The 22,418-nt window shown below is 40.4% G+C and overlaps 1 protein-coding gene across 12 annotated transcripts in view; it reads left to right on the forward strand.

Moving 5' to 3' along the window:
* CHN1 (chimerin 1) overlaps nt 1–22,418 on the forward strand; it is a 260,367-nt gene that overhangs the window by 197,913 nt on the left and 40,036 nt on the right. For 9 of the 12 annotated variants that reach the window (XM_089328121.1, XM_051848491.3, XM_008258770.5 and 6 more), the window contains one exon: nt 5,733–5,810. In XM_089328121.1, coding sequence (XP_089184247.1) covers nt 5,733–5,810 — 78 coding nt within the window. Of the gene's footprint in view, nt 1–4,008; nt 5,379–5,732; nt 5,811–22,418 lie in introns of those variants that run through there. The other 3 variants (XM_089328125.1, XM_089328127.1, XM_089328122.1) reach the window with 3 other exon arrangements.

Here is a 22,418-nt window from a genome sequence, read left to right on the forward strand (position 1 = left end):
ACCAATAACTAGGACTGTGTGAAGCATCAAGTGACATAGCTGCCTAACACTTACTGATAATCTTTTTCACAGCTCTGCTGCCTCAACTAACATATGTCATTATACTTCTTTCAAGAGAGAAGGTTCAAGTTCAAATGTGGGAAATTGGGTAGGGGCCAAGCAACAGAAGTATGGGCAGTGTAGACCAAAAGCAGGTTACAGGCTCCTTGAAGGCAGAGACTTGGGTTTCATACCGACACAGCTAACCCTCCCCCCCCCACCGACATTCTGATTTGAGCACTGCCTTGTCGTTTACATGTCCTCTTCTTTGAACATCCCAGTAAGCTTTCAGGTAGACAGAATTATCCACATAGTGTAGATGAGGTAACCAAGGCACCAAGAAAATCGCCCAGGATCAAAATTCAAGTCTCATCTCTGTTACAACACACTACCCCACGATAAAAATAGCTACTTTCATTTATTTTTGACCCAATTCTGCATACATATACATATAACTGAAACAGGAGGTAGACTGTGATGTGTCTAGTAATTAATGGAAAGTGGAGAACTCAGATTCACAGGTGAGTCAAATTATGCCTAACTGGTACAGGTAACCAAAGGCTTCATGAAGGAGGGGACTTTTAATTGAGCCTTGAGGTAACATTTCTTACCACATGGACTGCATGCTAAACTTAAGATCTTAGGATCTGAATTATTACTACTTTTTCCTAACATACATTGTTATTCATTGCTGCAGTTTCACCATCTATTTCTCCTCTTTGAAATTGAATGGAGAGGGTCCATTGCATTGGCATAGATGGCTGCAGTGCCAGCATCTCATATGGGCATCCGTTTGAGTCCCAGCTGCTCCACTTCCAATCCAGCTCTCTGCTATGGCCTGGGAAAGTAGTAGAGGATGGCCCAAGTGCTTGGGCCCCTGCACCCGTATTGGAGACCAGGAAAAAGCTCCTGGTTCCTGGCTTTGGATCAACCTAGCTCCGGCCATTGTGGCCACTTGAGTGAAACCAGCAGATGAAAGACACACTTCTCTGCTTCTGCCTCCCTATAACTCTTTCAAATAAATAAATTAAAAAAAAAAATTGAATGGAAGAGATAGGCATTATAGCCCAGGTTAAATTGCCACTTGGAATGCCACATCCTTTATTGGGGTGCCAGTTTGAGTACTGTTAATCTTCTGATGGTTCCTGGGAGGCAGTAGATGATGACTCAATAATGTTGGCCCCTGCCACCCATGTGGGAGTCCTGGCAATTGTGGGCATTTGAGGGGGTGAGTGAGCAAATAGAAAATATTTCTCTCCCGCCACCCATTTCTTTCAAGTAGATTAAATATTTTTCACATTTGTAAAAGACTTATTTATTTTGAAAGAGAGAGGAGAAACAGATCCTCCATCCACTGGCCCACTCCCCAGATGGCCACATCAGCCGGAGCTGGGCCTGTCCAAAGGCAGGAGCTTCCTCTGCATCTCCCACGTGGGTGCAGGGCCTCGAGCACTTGAACCGTCCTCCACTGCTTTCCCAGGCATATGAGCAGGGAGCTAGATCAGAAGTGGAGCAGCCAGGACTCAAACCAGCACCCATATGGGATGCCAGCATGGTAGACAGAGGCTTAACCCACTGCACCATAGCGCTGGCCGCCATAAACATTTTTAAAAACAAATTGAATGGGGAAATGACTCAGAATAGAATTGGAGAGAAGAAAATGACCACTCTCAGACTTCCAGACTTTTCTCACTTGGGCGGATATATAAGCATACATAGTGTTGAAGAGTGCAGTTCCACACCTGCTCCTAGCTGTGCAGTGTGACAAGGTTAATTCAGTGGGCCTTGGTTTGCTATCAAATGAAGAAAATATATGCCTTATAGGGTTTATCTATATGTAAAGTGCTTATCTGGGTGCCTGGTACTCAATGAAGAATGATAGCTATGATTAACAGATTCTGTAATTGTCTAAGTAGATAGATCTGGTTAGATAAATGTAAACACGAATGGAATATAATTGTCTGGAACATCAGAACACTGGTATTATGAATTTTAAGGATTTACTTATTTTGGGTCTGGCGCTGTGGGTAAAGCTGCTGCCTGCAGTGTTGGCATCCCATATGTTTGCCAGTTCAAGTCCCAGCTGCTCCATTTCTGATCCAGCTTTCTGCTATAGGCTGGGAAAGCAGAATATGGCCCAAGTCCTTGGGCCCCTGCATCCACTTGGGAGACCCAGAAGCAGCTCCTGGCTTCAGATTGGCCCAGCTCTAGCCACTTAGGGAGTGAACCAGCAGATGGAAGACCTCTCTCGCCTTTCAAATAAATATTTTTTTAAAAAAGGTTTACGTATTTGAAAGGCAGAGTTAGAGAATGGAGGAGAGAGAGGTCTTCCATCTGCTGGTTCACTCCCACAACAACCAAGGCTGGGCCAGACTGAAGTCAGGAGCCTTTTCGAGATCTCCCACATGGGTACAGGGAGCCAAGGACTTGGGCCATCTTCCTCTGCTTTCCCAAGGGCATCATCAGGGAACTAGATCAGAGTGGAGCAGCTGGGACTTGAACCAGAGCCAGTATGGGGTGCTGGCATCACAGGCTGCGGTTTTACCCGCTATGCCAGCCCCTCATTCTTAATTTTAGAGTAATGAAGACCTTTTTCCTCCTAAGCTCATGTTTTCTATCTCTTCCCTGCCCTCGGTAGTTGCCTAAATTACAATTAATCCAGTATTTCTTGATTAAGTTGAAGAATTACTCAGGGAACTACAACTCTGTAGATTGTACAGATTTTACCTCTCAATGACAAAATGTTCACTTTTACCCGACCATACATTTTCTGGATTGCTCTACTAGAAATATATTCTTAAAGATTTTCTTACTTGAAAGGCAGATACCTTCTATTTCCTGGTTGAGTCCCCAAATGTCAACAGCTAGGGCTGGACCAGACTGACTCAGGAACCCAGAACTCCATCCAAGTCTCCCATGTGGGTGGCAGGGCCAGGCACATTTTTAGGGATCTGGATAGGAAGTGAAGTGGAATAGCCATGACTTGGTGTTCTGATATGGATTGCTGGCAGTTGAAAGCAGTGGCTTTAATCCACTGTGTCACAGTGCTAGTCTAAGAGGAATGTTTGTTGTGGTTGACTTTTAATAAACTTTAAGATTTATTTATTTGAAAGGCAGAAGTTACAGAGCGAGGGAGAGACAGAAATCAATTTTCCGTCTGCTGGTTCACTCCCCAAATGGCCACAATGGCTGAAGCTGGGCCAATCTGAAGGCAGGAGCCAGAAGCTTCTTCTGTGTCTCCCACGTGGTGCAGGGGCCTAAGGACTTGGGCCATCTTCCACTGCTTTCCCAGGCACATTAGCAGGGAGCAAGATCAGAAGCAGAGCAGCCAGGGTGTGAACTGGTATCCAAGCAGGCAGCAGCTTTACCTGCTTTGCCACAACACTGGCCCCAGTTGGATGACTTACAGTTAACCCCTAGGCCTTCAGCTACAGTTATCTGAAATATGGGACCTTGATCAGACATACTCAGAAAAAAAATTGCTACTTGGGTTACAGGTATGATTTATTTTCTTTAGTAAGTTGATGTTAAATGTTATTAAGGAAAAAAAAACTGTCTTTTAAGTTTCCTTTGGAATTTTTTCTGGTATTTACTGAGAATTGGATGACCTTTATAATTTTAGTCTTCACATGAAAAACTAGGTCTAAAATGAAGAGTAAGGTTAGCCAAGTAAACATTTTTCCATTACATTTCCTGTTGGAATGGGGCACTTTATACTTCATGTTAATCATTCTGAGTATATAAATTTGTGAAACTAGAACGTCTATAGGTGTAAAATACTAACTCCTGACTCTTAAAAGGAAATCATAATTTAAGAACTACTTCATGTCCTAATTAAACTAGAATATGCATTGGGCACATAATCCTACAGATTATGAAATGAGAAATTATTTGCTTTAGCAAATGGACTAAATTTGTTTAAAAATAGTTTTAGAGTCTAACTACAGTGTAGCAGAATCATAGTGGATTAAACTTAATTACTATAGCATAAGGAAACAAGCAATGGAAGACATAGTCTCTCATTGCACCTTGGTGAAAAGGGTAGGTATTGCTCTTAAGTCAAGCTGAGTTTGAGGCTCCCATCCCTGTTCTACATCAGTAAACAAAACAAATACACAACCATCCAAGGATCCCATGGGATAATCCCTGGGATTATTTCCAGGGGGCTCCCATTTGGCCTCAAATTCTCTGAATAAAAATGTTGCAAATAGAGAATTAAAATATTTCACCTTTTAAGTGTAGACCCACAACAGAACTACTCATAGTAATGACAGACTGACCATTCCAAGGTGTTAACATGGCTCTATGTGTCTTCCTTGGCCACTGTGAAAACAGTTGGACAACTAGTTTAACTTTTCAGCAAAATACTTATCAGTTTTTGCTTATCTTTAATAACATTGGATTTAAAAAAAAATTTTTTTTTATTTATTTGAAAGGCAGAGTTACAGAGAGAGGAAGAGAGACAGATCCTCCAATCACCGGTTCACTCTCCAAATAGTTGCAATGACTGGGACTGGGCCAGGCCGAATCCAAGAGCCCAGAACTGCTTCTGGGTCTCCCACGAGGGTGCTTTCCCATGTGCGTTAGCAGGGAGCAGCCAGGTCTCAAACAGGCATTCATATGGAATGCTGGTACAACAGGCAAAGGCTTAACCTACTACACCCCAATGCTGGTCCCAACAACATTGTATTTTAATTAACTAACCTCAGTCCATATACAACAAGAAAAATATAGATCAGCCTTTTATAATTTACCTGACAGTCTTTTTAAAAACTGATGCTGTATGTAAATTTTCTTCTGCTTTTAATAGGTTTTTTTAAAATTCCATTTTGTATAATGCATGACTCATTCATTGCTCATTATCTTCCCACTGATTTTCTTTTTTTCCTTTTTGCCTTGAGCCAGCAAGAAAATCTTACATGAGAGGAGGGAGAAACAGTGAGTTGAGGAACAGCACTTAAATACTGCTGCCTGACTGTCATTGGTTATCTCCTTTCCTGCCGCGGCCAGTCTAATCCAGCCTCCCTGCCATCCCTCCCCGCCCCCACACTCCCTGCCAGGCCTCGAGGGGTAGCGGTTGCAAGAAACTGATTGCAGGCAGAATGTAGGCATCTTCCGCTCCGAATGGACAGTAACACACTGAATAGAGAAGGAAGCTTTTAGAAATGCATCGTTTGTCAGAATTGCCTGGCTTTTTAAAAGGGATAGAGAGATGCTGAACGTTTTGTATGTTAGCACCGACTCTTTTTATTTCTGTTCAGACTCTTAAGTTTTCAGAAGCTTAAATATAGAGCCCTTTAAAAAAAAAAAAAAAAAAAGAAGAAAGAAGAATTTGTCTGGTTAGTCGACCTCTTTCTGAGAAGTGCTTCATCACCCTCCTCCACTTCCCCGTGGTGTCTCTGCAGCTCTCTGTAGGTTAGGTCTGTGCCGCTTGGCAGAATGCTCATGTGGTAGCAGAATAGAGTTCACTGACAGACACAGATCAATTTAGGGTTTCTTTCTTTCCTGTGAATTCCAAAATGCCATCCAAAGAGTCTTGGTCGGGGAGGAAAACTAATAGAGCCGCAGTTCACAAATCAAAACAAGAGGGCCGTCAGCAAGATTTATTGATAGCTGCCTTGGGGATGAAACTGGGTTCTCAAAAGTCGTCTGTGACAATCTGGCAACCTCTGAAACTCTTTGCTTATTCGCAGTTGACATCACTTGTTAGAAGAGCAACTCTGAAAGAAAATGAACAAATTCCAAAATATGAAAAGGTTCACAATTTCAAGGTAAGAACATTTATTTTTAGCCTGTTCTTATAAGAAGTGCTCATCGCTTAAAATATACAGTATTAAAGGAATGTCTTCTGAAGTCTTTAAAATGAGGATGACTTGACAAAAGTGTTCTTGGTATTTAATAATGATGTTTTAAGTCTGATTTAAATAGCTGAATGAAGCTAATAGAAATCTAACCCTGTTTTCTGTAAGGCTGTTTTAAAATTCTTTAATCAATTTGTACTCACTAGTAAAGTCTTGACTAATTGTAATGAGGCCTCATTTAATAATGATTTTGGCATTATTTTTATTTGTGATACAAATATGTCTAAATACCTTTGTCAACTATTTTATGGGAGAATTAGATCTTACCTCTGTTCCTTTCTGGTAAAAAGCTTTGGAAACGAGGCATGTGCCATTGCATCTGGATTGAGCAGATGGTCTGCATTTCCCATAGTTTTGTCTTTTCTCCTGTTAATGAATTGACCATGATGAAAGGAGGATGGCTACCGTGGGACTGTTGTTGCTGCTGACAGTAGCAACTTCTCTTAACTTATGAGTATTTGCTTTCACCTTGTGTCTGTGTGGTTTTAGATTCTTGCAGTAATGTGTTTTATCAACTATACTTGAATCTTCTTTCAGGCTGATGTGTGTGTAAACCTTGCCTGTATTTATAAAATGATATTAAGGCCTTGAAGTTCTATCCTTTGCAGCCCAAGACAGAGGCTATACAATGTGAAGTCATGCATAGGAAACCCAGTTACACTTAATACATAGATGCGCTGGCATTTGTATAGTAACTTTCCAGTAGTTAGACAACTTAGATACATTTTTTGAGACATGAATAATTTTAGATAAAATTTCTTTGCTGTTAGTTTCAAAAGGTGATAAAACTGATTTTCTGTTGCTTGTTTTTCAACATTTATTCAGTACATAGAATGTACCAGGCTCTGTACTAGGGGATTTCATTCCAAATTTGCAATTCATCCTGATTTTTAACACCAGCATTTATTTTACTCAAATGCTAAATACCAAGCCTCCAATATGCTCCAAATTTTCCAGTGTGAGAAATAGACCCTTTTGATCTCCAGATCATTTTAGGATAAAGACAAGTTGCTTAATTAAAAAAAAAGTTTCTGAAAGGTATGGGCTATGCAAAGACTGCTAATATTTCAAGATAAATAGCCTTTTCTCCTTCCTCTTTAAACATAGTAAGGATCATTAAGGATCTTACTTTTCAACCAATATTCCTGATTTAAAGTAAAAAATAAGATAATTCAGTGGATGAAGTACCTGATAGAAAGCAAAAGTTGTGTGTGTGTGTGTGTGTATATATATATATATATATATCCAGTCTTAAACCACTTAATTCAGGTATAAATTAAATAACACATGCAGGTTACCAGGCCTCAGGTTTTTTTTTTTTCCTTATATGAAATACAACCTGGTCTTATAGGATTTTTATCAGGAAAATGACCCCAAGTCAGTCCTTTTGCCAATTTAAAGTTATAAAATAGCCATTTAGATTCCTAAGAAATTATGTACACTTGTTCAAATCTATCTCCAAAGATGTCTCCTCTCATTTGTTCAGCAAAAACATACTCAGAATGCCATTTTAACGCCAAGTCCATTGAACATACCTCTTCTTATTGATTAACAGGCTTGTTTAAGGACTTGCATAACAAGGCATATTGTTTTCTTGGTTGAATCTTCCAGTTATTTCTCAATTTTAATTTAGCACATTGCTTTAATGAACAGACTCTATAGAGCCAAGAAGTGCTATAGGACCTATTGTGACTCTTACTTTGGTACTCAAGACTGCTTTAAAGATACTGTTTTTTGAAAGGCACATAAAAAACAAAAGGCTTCTTCCTTCTTTGGAGCTAAATAATTAAAACTAGCTAGAGCTTGCTGTTTTAAAAAGTTCTTATGGTCAGGAAGGAGCTCATGTTGAAGAGTTGCATTACTTTTTTTAATAGTTGCTAATAAGATCAGCAGTTTATTTTTTTTTTAAAAAGTTTCTGTGTGATGGCATTATTAAAAATGAGAAAAGAAAGTCGGGGGGTTGGGGTGGGGAGTCATTCTTGACTTCTGAGAACATCCCAGGAAGAATTCAATCTGTGGCAGGAGCAATTTCTCCCACACCAATGCTAGAAGGGCACTGCCTGCGATATGTAAGTATGTGCTGTTCAGAGATTCATTGTGGGAAAACCTGGAGCATTTGTATGATGATCATCATTCACGTGGCCTTACCAGTGACTGTTTTCTTTGTTGGTAAAAGTGTGTTCCGTCTTACCACCAACCAGCCTACTCACCGAAGCCACATTGCAATATGGGTTTCTTTTTTGCTTCTTGAACTGCCTCGTTACATAAGACTGCTCGGCAGTGTTGAACAGCTGTCAAATCTTACTTCAGGGGCTAAAGCCCAAGGGTGTCCTTAGACCTTCGGTGAAAGCATTCACCAGGATGAAAGCCAAACAGATCAACTGGACCTGACTCCAGAAGCTGTTTGTGTTTTGGGCTTTTTGTTGCTTCTGTTGTTTTTAAGTAGGAAAGAAAAAAAAAAAAAAAAGGAAGGCTTCTAATTTTGCTGTTATGTAATGAGATCTCTTGAATGAAAGATGATCATAATTATATCTTGTAGGGAGGTTATAATCCTAGGGATAAATGCACATTTTTTTTTTCTTTTTGACAGGCAGAGTGGACAGTGAGAGAGAGACAGAGAGAAAGGTCTTCCTTTGCCGTTGGTTAACCCTCCAATGGCCGCTGCGGCCGGCGCGCTGCAGCCAGCGCACCACGCCTATCCAAAGGCAGGAGCCAGGTGCTTCTCCTGGTCTCCCATGGGGTGCAGGGCCCAAGCACTTGGGCCATCCTCCACTGCACTCCCTGGCCACAGCAGAGAGCTGGCCTGGAAGAGGGGCAACCGGGACAGAATCTGGTGCGCCGACCGGGACTAGAACCCGGTGTGCTGGCACCGCAAGGCGGAGGATTAGCCTACTGAGCCACGGCGCCGGCCCACAATATTGTTTTAAAACTATTACTCTATAAGGTGTCGATATAAATTAGAGTGAAAATAATTTTAACTGTGCCTTGGATCAACCTCTCATTTTAAGAAGCATCCCAAGAGAGAATAAAACAAAACTTTCTGGTGTTCAGAGTAAAACACAGCCCCACCACCACTGTCCTGCACCATCTGGGACCTGTGTGCTGAGGCTTTCCTCATGGGTTAAGACCTAGCCTTTGCCCTCAGGAGTCAGCTTATTGTTTGTACAACTCAGATTGCTTCTCTTGAAACTTGTTTCTGCACATTCAAAATTCAGTTCCTGGTCCATGGACATACTTGGTAGCCACTATTTTGTTACTGCAAACTACCCTTAAGTGCTTTTTTTTCCCCCTGAGTCCATACCAAAAATTTATTTTGAAATCCTGTTTTTCTTGCTTCATTGCAGAGGTCATGGTGCGATTGAGAACCTTAGTGTGGTTGTGGGGGCTGAAGAAAGCTCTCACTTCTTTCCTAGCTCCCAGGCAGTTAGGTATTATGTAAGAGTGGTGGCATTTTTCATGCTCCACAGAATACAGTGAAATCCTTTTTTTATTCCTTCCAAACTCAACTATGAATGTTTCATTTCGTCTATTGCTTTATTTGGAAAGCTCTATAACAAAATTGAGGTTAAAAGTAATAATAGAAGCCTGGCTATTTAGGCTAATTAAATACTTCATGTCATTTTCTTTTAAGAATTAAGGAGAATAGATGCTTTAAAATATGACTTTTGTTCTTTTTTGAGGTGGTCTTGAAGTGATATTTGGTTTTAGTTTCAGGTACTTGCATTCTGTATTGCAATGAAAGATATAAAATATTATCTTAGTAGATTTAGTGTTGCCAAGATAGTATGCAAGCAATAACTCCTGAAATTTGAATTGATACTGTCGCTCCCCCTCTTCGTGGAGGAACGACACTAAACCCTGCCTAGGCTTCATATCCGAGTCACGGCACCATTATGTCGCTCCCCGTCTTCGTGGGGGAACGACACAGGACCCTGCGCTGTTCTTTTGTCTGCTCGGCCCTCCCCGGGTTTGCTGCTGGTTCTTCCCGGGTTGGCTACTATCCCTTCCACCTCCGTGGAAGGGCAGTTCCCCCTGGCCGCATTCCCCACTTCCGCAGGGGAGCGGCACACCGCCGGCCGGCTCTTCTCGGGGGCTGCACAGGTGTTCCCTCAGATGTTCCCCTTAGATGTTCCTGGTGCATGCCGTCTCTCTCCTCCTTTATAGTCCTCCTCCGCCAATCCCAACTCGGCTGCCCACACGCCGAGTACGCTGCTCTCCTCCAATCAGGAGTAGGTCCTACAGTTTATTGGTTGAACTGGAGGCAGCTGCGTAGAAGCTGTTTTCTCCTCTCCCAGCGCCATATTGTGGGAGAGCAGATGCACAGAATAAGTCTTAATTCCAGTAACTCAGTCTAGTCCGGATTGCTCCCCACAGATACTATAATTAAAGTAACACTACAGCATGAATCTGTGGTGTTTAGAAAAATTACTGATTTGGGAAAGCAGAACAGGCAACCCTGTCCAGTGGACCAGAGGCCCTGCTGTTGGAAAAACTACATGGTGTCCACAAGATGCACACAAAGCCAGGCCCTCTGCTCTTTAACCTGATTCATGTTTGAGAATAAGTAGGAAATAAACCAACAAATAAAAAGTGTTAATGTGAGCTATAAACTGTATGATTTGTAAGTTCTGTTATACTTCTAAAATTCTCTGAATTATATTGAGAGACATTAGATTATAATTATCCCATTTTTCATAATCAAAGTTTTATTTAAGTCCATATGGGGACAAATTTTCATTATGTTGATTTGAAAATGAATTAAAATAAATGATATTTGAAAGAATGTTTTAAAACTGTTTTAACAGCAGTGCATTGGCATATTCAGGGACTGTGCCTACTGCCTTCCTCATGTTATTTCTACCAGTCATCACAATACTACCTTCCCTCCCTTCTTCATTCCACTTTCCCCCGTAACTAGATCAAGGTAATCCGTAAGGTGTTTTGTTTTGTTTTGTTTTGTTTTGTTTTGTTTTTGAGGCAGAGGGAGAGAGAGCCCAGATGCCTGCAGTGGCCAGGGCTGGGCTGTGCTGAAGCTGGGAGCTCAATTTAGGTCTCCCGTGTATATGGTAGTAACCCAGTTACTCAGGCCATCAGAAGTTCCTCCCAGGGTCTGCATTAACAGGAAGTTGGAATTAGGAGCCAGAAATCAAACCCCAGGTACTCTGATATAAGGCAGGGGCATCTTAACTGCTAGAGTAAGCACCCAACCTTGTCTGAACATTTTAAATGCTTAGGAATTTGAATATTGTTTTGAATTAGTAATAATGTAAAAGAAAGTAAATGCAATTTGACAAAATGGAAAGACAACCTGGAACATCTCATGAAGATTGTGTAATTATGTCACTCTTCATTGCTTCTCCCATATGAACATGGAGTGTTCAATATAAATATTTTAAAAGAATAACGTTTTTCTAAGAATTATATATTTCTGTTATAAACATAGATGTGCGCATGAGCACACACAAATGCTGCTCAGTTCTGATTGTAGGCCATTAGCAAGAAAAGACAAAAATAGTAAAGATCAGTGTATAGCATGAGTTCTGTCAGACTAGGGCATTCGGACCTGGAGAAAGCTGTTGAAGAATGAAGAGGGACTAGTACATTAGGCAAGATCAGTTGTTGGGTTCCTTATAAGCAGTTTCTGTTGCTAGCTAGTATAGTACTTACTACATACTGCAAAGCCAAAAATGAGACACTACTCATTTTTTACCTCTGTCTATGCTGTTGGAAATGAGGACCACAAAGATTCATATAATGCCTTTCTATTCAGGACTCCACACTGTTCCTAGCATTGTGGCCCTCTCAACCTGTCTGTCTTCTTACAAACCATTGGAGAGCATACAAAAACTGGCTGGGGGACTGATTGTGACACTTTAAGTGCAATTTTAGATCATTAAGGCAATTAGGATTCTTGTTTGTACATATGCAAGGACTTTAAAAGGTTGTGGAAAATCAAACAATAAAAATTAAAAATCTGAACTCTTTCTCAACACTTGCTCTATCAAGCTCAAGGCACTTTTGCAAGTGGTGATACCAGCCATTTAGTCTGAGCCCAAAGAGATTTCAGTGCAGTCTTTTCTATATTACTAACCGAAGAAAAATGGATGCCCTTAAAAAAGTTCAAAGAAGCAATTCAGAACCATGAGATGGAGGACTTTCACAGAATTGCCCTTGTTTGATAGAGGAATAAGCAGAACCTTGGTCATGGGGAAAGGACTTTCTGGTGAAGCTTGCCTGGGTGTTTTTCCAACAAGCTTTGGGCTTTCTCAAAGCACTCTCACAGTAGGCAGATGTTACCATTATTTGGCCCTCTAGAAAGTCAACTGCCACATCCTAGTAGCCTTTGTTTTGATTGTTCTTTGTCTTTGGGATTGTACTGGGAAAGCTGTGTTTCATCGTTGGCAGTTCTTGGAAGAAATGCTTCAGGATCTTGATCCCACTTATTTCAAAATTGAAAGCTTTCTTCTTGTATTTAGTTGATCTGGACACAACAACAGTTTTGGTACCCATCAAGCAGAAAATTTGTTCCATTTTAATTTTTCAATCAGTCTATAGTGTTGGCTGGTGGTGTTATACTACTAGTAAGGTTAAGTTTTTCCTACCTTGATATGGATGGTTTGCTGCTACAGGCTCTAACTTCAATAAAATTTCTTTGGGGTACTGCCTCTGTGAACTTTTTGTAAAACATAAGTTTCACCCTTCTTTCTACTCTAGCTTTACCATCAGTATGTTGTTTGCTTTTACTTCAGTTTTAGCAGAATGATATTGCCCTGATAGGGGTTCTTTTCAACCTGATGTTTCATCCTTCTTGGTGTGCCTCAAGTTATATCTTTTTTTTTTTTTTTACCAAGTTTTCACCATTTTCCATGAACTTTTCATAGTTTTACAAATGGTGACTTGGATGGGCAAGGCATTATAATAAAAGAAAATTGTCATCCATGAGGAAGAAAGATTAAACAAAAATAAAAAGTTGTGGTCTGTAAAAGTTGAGCTAAATACAGCAATTTAAATTCTCTAGCCTCATAAAATGGCGATGAAGAATATTGCAACTCTGAGGGGTCTTTAAAAGGTGCATGACAGGCCGGCACCACGGCTCACTAGACTAATCCTCTGCCTGCGGTGCTGGCACTCCGGGTTCTAGTCCCGCTTGCTCCTCTTCCAGTCCAGCTCTCTGCTGTAGCCCAGGAAGGCAGTGGAGGATGGCCTAAGTGCTTGGGCCCTGCACCCGCGTAGGAGATCAGGAGGAAGCGCCTGACTCCTGGCTTCAGATCGGTGCAACGCAGCCATGGTGGCCATTTGGGGGGTGAACCAACAGAAGGAAGACCTCTCTCTAACTCTGCCTGTCCAAAAAAAAAAAAAAATGGCAAAAATGTATGAATATATGTATCGATTTCAGTTTTTCTAAGTTTATTTATTCAATTTGAAAGATCGTCAGTCTACTAGTTCACATTACCCAAATAAATGCCCACAATAGTCACAGCTGGGCAGAATGAAGCCAAGAGCCTGAAATTCAATCCAGGTCTCCCATGTGGGTGGCAGGGACCCAAGTTCTTGAGCCATTACCCACTGTCTCCCAGGGTGAGCTGGGATTTGAATCTAGGCACTCCAGTTTGAGATGCAGGCATCCCCAGTGGTGTATTAACCAAACACCTGGCCTTCAAATTTTTTTTAGAACCACAATAAACGTTTTTCCATGAACTTTTAAAGTACTCTCATTTTTTTGGAGGAACACCACTGTTTTCCATGGCAGCTGTAAGAGTTTACATTCCCACCGTGTTCAAGGACTCCACTTTCTCCACATCTTTGTCAGTATGCCATGTTTTGCTTTTCAGTAATGACCATTCTGACAGGTTTAATGTGATAACCCATTGTAGTTTTGATTTGCATGTTCTTGACAATTAGAGATGTTGAACATTCTTTTTACATACCTGTTGGCCATTTGTGTTATCTTTGGAGAAATATTTACTCAATTTTTCTGTCTGTTTTTAAATAGGGATATTTGTATTTTTGCTTTTGAGATGAAGGATTTCCTGTTATACTTTAATAGTAACCTCATCACATATAAATTTGCAAATATTTTCTCACATTCTGTAGGTGGTATTCTTACTCTGTTGATTTTCTCCTTTTTATTTTGGTATAGACCCACATATTGCTTTGTACATTTGTCTTTTTTACCAAGAGACTGTTAGTGGAATTTACTAGGTATGTTTCTTTTATAGAATTACAAGCAAACAAACACTTTAGGAAAACAAACACCACAAAACCTCAGGGCTGCCTTTGAAAACAAGCTGTATGGCATCACTTAACTTTAAGAGAGGCCCTGGTGCTTTCTTATACCCCATCCAGTCCTGATTCTTATTTCCAGAACCTTAATTTGAGATCCTCTGGCACACAGCTATATCTCATGCAGTAGCAATTATTTCCAGCTTCTGTGTCCATCTCTGACTTGGTATTTTAGAAAATTAGTGTTTCCAAAATGTATCCTAAAGTAGGGAGCTGACCTGGCATGTAATTTCTTACACAATGACCAATCAAGGATGTAAACCCATAGGAGGAACATAAAATTTAAAAAGTTACCCCCTATAGCGAATAGCAATGTATTCTAGAAAACCTCTTAGTGATTGCGTTTTCACTATAAAAATGGAGTGCCGTAAATGCATGTTGAATAGCTTAATTATCTATTCTACAATGTTTTTGTTTCAAAATAGTGTTGTAAATGATATATTCAATTTTTTTCAATTAAAATTTTTTTAAGTCACCTCTTCTAAGGGCCAAAGAAGGACGAACTTTTCTCTGAAGGGAGGAGAGAACTTCCACTTTGCTTATACTTGTCTAAATACTGACGGAGTCTGTGATCACAAAAGGCTTCCATAGCCCTGGTAGCTCATGGCAAGAGCCTTGGGTGATCACTGAGGTCATAAGTGAAAGTGTTAATTGTTAAATTAACAACGGAAGTCAATGTGCACTTACTCCCCATATAGGACCTCTGTCCATAATGAGTTGTACTATGAGAATTAACTGCAAAACTTTTCTCAATACTTTTTATATTTTGTGTGTACAAACTTTTGAAATCCTTACTTAGTATAGAGTTGGTCTTTTGTATATAAAGTTAATTAAAAATGAATCTTGAATGGGATGGGAGAGGGAGTAGGAGAGTGGGTATGGGGAGGAAAAAAATCCACTATAATCCTAAAGTTGCACCTATGAAAATTGTTTCATTAAATAAAAGTTTTTTAAAAAAAAAAAGTCACCTCTTCTAAAGTTCTGTTCTTAGTTTAGTTTGTGTGTCCATACGATAACCTTCAAGCTTTGCTTTGAGGCATGTTGATTGTCTAAAGGCCACTTTTTAACATAGTGCTTTGTATCATACAAGTATAATTCATTCTTCTTTCCTGATTTAACTGAGGATTATGTCTTAGTTCTGCTTTGCCTATTTTGCAATAAGAGACATATAAATGTAGTATTTCACATGCCTGTTTTTCAAACCTTATTTAATTCTCAAATTATACCGTCATGCTTTCTCTTCTTGTGACCTACTATGTAAGGACAATTTTAGGAGTGGGGCCTACCTACCATAACTTGAATGAGATAGTCAAGGCACACATATCTGAAGAATAGGTACATATCATGGCACCTAAACCTCAAGTACTGTCTGTATTGTCAAGTTCCCTATACCTCAGTGAATTTAGTATCATTAATCAGCACTCATCATTCATTACATAATAATAGTACATAATACAAAAATATCATTGCCTACATCAAAGAGCCTAAAAGGCAAAGAGAATAGACACACACACACATATATACCAAAGGATGTGGAATATAGGTTCCAAAATAAGAGAATAGATGCAAAATACTGTTGGTGGTGGTGTTAAATATTTTACCACAGAAGAACTAAGATCGGAGAAACCTTTTAAATTACTTTTCTGTTATACACCATGTTTTTTCAGGTTTTCTAATCCCTCTTCTGAAGGTTCTTCTGCTGGAAAAATAGGAAAGCTATGTAACACAGGGGCACCAGCCCAGCCTTATTACATTTCGTCATCAGTTGCTTATTTCCTGTTCCGATATTCTTTAAGGAACAAAAATACGTCCTCCATAGTGTATAATGTAAGGCATAATCTACACAAAACAGTGAAAAATTAAAATATACTTATTTTTGGTCATGGGAATGTCATGGTCATTCTTTCTTAGAACTACCTTTTATTATGCTCCACTTCATTTATATGACATAACCGTGATCTTTGCTTGTGGGTCTACCTAGTACACATGCCCTTGTCCATAAAGAAAGTCCATCTCTCAGAGACATGCTGATTTGATAGTTGCTCTGACAGCTCATCCCCCAACCAGTTGTATGATACTGCTTCAAGTGTTTCTTTTTTTATTTTTAATTAAAATCCATATTGAACCCATGAGTGATACTTACAATATTTCCTGGAACACTTGAGGGACTTTCCATTACAAGTGTCTGAAAGCCAGCCTGTGCTGGCTGAGGCAAAGAGAGTATTATGCCACACAGTAGGAAAGTCTAACATTAACTGAAGGGTATCTCCTTTGACCCACAGGCTTAAAATGCCACCAGCACCCTATCTCCCAACTGTCTTCACCTTTAAGCTCCCTGTGGTGACAAGAAAGCTAGCAAAAGCCCCAGTTTTATGTTCTCCCAGTTTCTAGTCAGCCACGAAGAGACTTGTTTGAACAGAGGTTCTAGGCCTGGCAGTCATTTGCCCAATTTGATTTTATGTCCAGCAGCTCCAGTCAGGAGAAAGGAATGTGCTGATTAGGTCTAGGTCATATCCTGGAGCTGAGGATGAGGTCAGCTCACTACAATTCCCTTGAATTGAGGGCTGTTATCCAAATCCAAAACTAAGAAATTTATTCTATGGAGCTTTAAATAAGGGGGGGGGGGGGTGCTATGCTGTGGCTAAGTGGGTTAAAGCCCCAACCTGCAGTGCGGGCATCCCATATGGGTGCCAGTTCGAATCCTGGATGCTCCACTTCTGATCCAGCTCTCTGCTATGGCCTGGGAAAGCAGAAGATGGCTCAAGTCCTTGGGCCCCTGCACCCACATGGGAGACCTGGAAGAAGCTGTTGGCTCCTGGCTTAAGATCAGCTCAGCTCTGGTAGTTGTGGTCATCTGGGGAGTGAACCAGCAGATGGAAGACCTCTCTCTGGCTCCACCTCTCTAACTCTTTCAAATGAACAAAAAAAAACAAACAAAACAGGAATACCCTATGCAACATTAAATGACAAAAGAAATCACCAATGGCAAGATCTTAATGTACTTCCTACTGACTACTATGATGTTAAACACTTTACTAGTTGAGATGTACAGATGGAACATGGTACACAACCTGGAGTAGCTCAGCCTGTATAAAAGGCATTGAGAATTGCTAACTTAGTTGCTCTCATTTTGTATGTATAGGAATTGAAGCCTAGAGAAGTCACACTCTTTCAAGGTCAATGAGAGATCAGTTTTAGAATCAAGAATATAATCTGGATTTCTACTTTTGACCATGGTTAAGGAATTAATTTAGTTTTTCCATATGAAACAATTAGCCAACTAGAAACAGTATATAAGACAGTCAAACATTGACCCAGGACCTTGGTGACTGCAAGGTACCAACAAAATGGTACTTAAGCTTGTTCTTGCTGGGGCCAGCACTGCGGTGTAGTGGATAAAGCCACTGCCTGTGGTGCTGGCATCCCATGTGGGTGTCAGTTGGAGACCGGCTGCTCCACTCTGATCCAGCTCTCTGGTATAGCCTGAGAAAGCAGTGGAAGATGGCCCAAGTGCTTGGGCTGCTGTACCCGCGTGGGAGACCTGGAAGAAGCTGCAGGCTTTGGATTGGCTCAGCTTCAGCTGTTGCAACCATTTGGGGAGTAAACCAGTGACTGGAAGATCTCTGTCTCTGCAACTCTGCCTTTCAAATAAAATAATAAATAAATCTTAAGATTGTTCTTGCTTATAGCCTGGAGGCAGTTTCCAGACCATGACCCCATGGATGGGGGAATCCATAGAGTTCAGTGGTCTAGCCACATTGAAGAGCCAGAGATTAGAGTTTGGAGAGACAAGACAAAACACCTCGACAGAGTGGGACAGAATACTTTGAGGGGCAGAGCTGCACACAGATAGTGCTCTGGAGACCTGTGGAAGAATCTTACGGAGTCCAGCTGACTACTATCTGCAAATGCTTAAAAAGAAGCTTATCAGGAAATTACCAGAAAGCCATAGGCAAACCATTGCTGAAATCCATGGAGGGCTTTGAATCATTTTGCCCACCAGTAGCTATAGAAAGATAATATAAGGGATATGGTTTGCTAGTCCTCCTGGGGAACAGGCATTGTGGCACAGTAGGTTAATCCACCTCTGGAGAAGACCACGTCCTGTCTCAGAATCCAGGATTGAGCCCTGCCTCTGCTTCTGATCCAGCTTCCTTCCTGCTAATGCATCTAGGAGGCAGCAGATGATGGTCCAAGTGCTTGAGTCCCTGCCACCCACAAAGACCCGGATGGAGTTCTAGCCTCCTGACTTCAGTGTGACCTAGTCTGAGCTATTGCATGCATTTAGGAAGTGAACCAGCAGATGGAAGAGAGATCTGTCTATTACCCTACCTTTCAAATAATTATTAACGGAATAAAAATTTTTAAAGTGTCTTCCAGGTGGTGTGACCAAACTCAACAGTAGACTAAAGGCCCTGAAGGGAAAAAGTAGAAGCTATTTAAAATAATCCAAATCAGATCTCTATATGTTATATATATAGATTATATATATAATCTGAAATGGAAATACCCTGAGTTTTATTATAGCATAGTAGATACCACAGAAGAAAACATTGGTAAGCCAGGAGTGCAATAGAAAATATCCAAAATGAAAGAAAGAGAATTTAAAAAAGAAATTAGATGCAATATCAGTGGGGCAGTATCAATGTAACTTCAGTGTAATTGGAGTCACTAAAGGAGCAGAAAATAGAAAAAATTATTTGAAGCTATAATGACTAAAAATTTTGTAAATTTGATGAGAGCCCATAGATCTAAAAAGTGTGATGTATAATAAATAAGGAAAAAATGGAAAATATACCACAAGGTACATTGTAATCAAATAGTTAAAACCTAGTGATTAAGAGAAAATTAAAAAAGTATCCCAATAGAGAGCCAAATTGGGGAAACAACAGGTTTTTTTTTTTTTTAAGATTTTTTTATTATTTGAGCAGTAGAGTTATAGACAGAGGGAGAGAAACAGAGAAAGGTCTTCCTTCTGCTGGTTCACGCCCCAATGGCCACTATAGCTGGAGCTGCATTGATCCGAAGCCAGGAGCTTCTTCTGGGTCTCACACACTGGTGCAGGTGCCCAAGGACCTGGGTCATCTTCTTACTGCTTTCCCAGGCCACAGCAGAGAGCTGGATGGGAAGAAGAGCAGCCAGGACCAGAACTGGTGCCCATATGGGATGCCGCAGGCAGAGGACTAACCTACTGTGCCACAGCACTGGCCCAAAGAACTTGAGTGGCCCAAAGTTCTTGACTTAAAGTGGTGCTTTGCCTCAGCCTAAGAGCTGAAGCTATTCATCCATCCCTCGTATATGTTAACAAAATGAATGGAGGGCATCTCTAGGATCTTGAAATTAACCTATTAATTTTTCACATTCCAGCTTCATGTTATGTTTTATAGTTCTTTAGGACCTTATGTGTCCACATACAGAGGAATATAATGTAGTTTTTAAAAATATACAATTATTTTTATACTGTTTTCATATGTCTGAAGATTATTTCAGTATAGGACAAATATGTCAACTTAGAAAAAATAAGTAAATTTTCCTTTTTCACGAATACTTTTACATATCTTACAGTGTTTTTTAAAAGAGGTGGAGGTGGGGCCAGCACCATGGCATAGCAGGTAAAGCTGTCACCTGCAGTGCCAGCATCCCATGTGGGCGCCAGTTCGAGTCTGGGATGCTCCACTTCCAATCCAGCTCTCTGCTATGGCCTGGGAAAGCAGATGATGATGACCCAAGCGCTTGGGCCCGTGCACCTACATGGGAGACCCAGAGGAAGCTGCTGCCTCCTGGCTTCAGATTGGCACAGCTCTGGCCATTGTGGCCATCAGGAAAGTAAACCAGCAGATGGAAGATCGATTGATCAGTCTCTCCCTCTGCCTCTCTGTAACTCTGCCTTTCAAATAAATCTTTCTGAAAAAAAAAAAAAAAGTTTGGGGGTATAGATATTACATGCATATGTATAAAGAATGGCCTCAATATTATTGTCAGAAATTATGCAAGACACTGGAGTAAAACCTTCAGAGAACTGATAAAAAATTTATTAAATTGGGATTCTATATCCAGCAAAAGTATCTTTCAGAGTTGAAGATAAAATAAAGATTTGTTCAGACAAACAAAAGCTGAGTGAATTCGTCACCACATTGAAGAATTTTCAAGGAGATTCTTTACTCAGTAGGAAATAGATACCAGATGGAAATTTAGACATTGACACAAAAGGATAAAGAACACCAGAATCAGTAAACATTGGATAAATGTAAAAGATGCCTTTCCATCATTTTAGAGTCTTAAAAAGGTAGTTTACTGTTTTAACACAAAAATATGTAGTCTATACAAGTAGAACAAGGGTAGCTTAGAAAACACAATGGGGGAGTGAAGTATGCTGTTGTAAGAGTCTTAAGCTACACATGAAGCGGAGAACAGTAAAGCTGGACATTATGTTCGGGCACACTCTAAATAGGTATAATAGTGAGCTAATAGTATAATAGTATAGGTAGAATAGTAAGCTAATAGTGGAGACAAAATGGAATCATAAAAAAAGTTAATACAGAAGTGTGCAAAAGAAAAAAAACAAATGGAATATGTAAAGAATAGCAAGATAACATGTTTAAACCCAACCATTTTGACCTTACATTAAATGAAGTAGCCTAAAAATTCCACCAAAGTTTCCCAGATTGGACCAGAAAGTGAGATCTAGCTTTGTGCTTTCCACAAAAAAACTCACTTTAAAAATACAGGGGGCCGGCGCCGCGGCTCAATAGGCTAATCCTGTGCCTGCTGCTCCGGCACACCAGGTTCTAGTCCTGGTCGGGGCGCTGGATTCTGTCCTGGTTGCCCCTCTTCCAGGCCAGCTCTCTGCTGTGGCCCGGGAGTGCAGTGGAGGATGGCCCAAGTGCTTGGGCCCTGCACCCGCATGGGAGACCAGGAGAGGCACCTGGCTCCTGCCTTCAGATCAGCACGGTGTGCCTGCTGCAGCGCACCTGCCGCAGCGCACCAGCCGTGGCAGCCATTGGAGGGTGAACCAATGGCAAAAGGAAGACCTTTCTCTCTGTCTCTCTCACTGTCCACTCTGCCTGTCCAAAAAAAAAAAAAAAAAAAAAATACAGAGATAGGTGTTCAACCAAGTGGTTAAGTCCTTTCTTGGAACTCCCACATCCCATATCAGAGTGCCTCATTCAGATCCTAGCTACTCCTCTTCCAGTCCAGCTTCCTGTTAATGTGCACGCTGCGAGGCAGATGTTGAACTCAAGTACTTGGGTCCATGCTACCCACAAGGGAGACCCAGATTGAGTGTCAGGCTCTTGGATTTGGCCTGGCACAGCCCTGGCTGTTGGAGGTATTTGAAGAGTAAACCAGCAGATGGAAGATCTTTCTCCATCTGTTTCTCTGCCTTTCAAATAAAATGAACAAGTGAAAAAGATCATATACACAATTTCAAAGAAGTTTCAGTGGCTATATTTATATAAAACACAGTTTTCAGAACAAGGAATATTACTAGGAGTAGAGAAAACTCATCAAGAGGACATAATTTAAAATTTTGTGTACCTAGTAACAGATTCAAAGTACATAAAACAACAACCAAACTGAAAATGAACTAGATAAATCCACAGTTAAGGTCAGAGGTTTCAGCATTTCTTGCTCAGTGATAAAAGGAATACAAAATTAATAAGGATATAAAAGACTTGAACAATAATATTTAACCAATTGACTTAATTGAATACTCATAGTTTTCAAGTGAACATGGTAGATCATTTTGGGCCATAAAGCAAGCATCAATAAATGTAAAAAGGCCAAAATCATACAAAGCATACCCTCTTACCACAACAGAAATTTGAAATCAGTAATTTGAAAGCTTTTCCACACTTAAAAATAAAACATAACACTAACTAATGGATTTCAGAAATCACAAATGACATTATGAAATATTTTGAACTAGTTGAAAAGAAAAATAAAACACTAAAGTAGTGGCTAAAGTAGTGCTTACTGGGAAATTTATACTAATAAATGCTTGTATCCGAAATAGTAAAAGGTTTCAAATCAGTGAGCTAAGGTTCCACCTTAAGAGACTAGAAAAATAATTAGACCAAGTAGTAGAAGGAAGGAACTATTCAAGATTAGAGCAGCAATGAGTAAAAGAAAACCAGTAGATGCCATAGCTCAACAGGCTAATCCTCCGCCTACTGGCACCGGCACACCAGGTTCTAGTCCCGGTCGGGGCACCGGATTCTGTCCCGGTTGCCCCTC

Source organism: Oryctolagus cuniculus, chromosome 3, assembly GCF_051225735.1.
Source record: "Oryctolagus cuniculus isolate XC-2025 breed Fujian yellow rabbit chromosome 3, ASM5122573v1, whole genome shotgun sequence".
NCBI lineage: Eukaryota > Metazoa > Chordata > Mammalia > Lagomorpha > Leporidae > Oryctolagus > Oryctolagus cuniculus.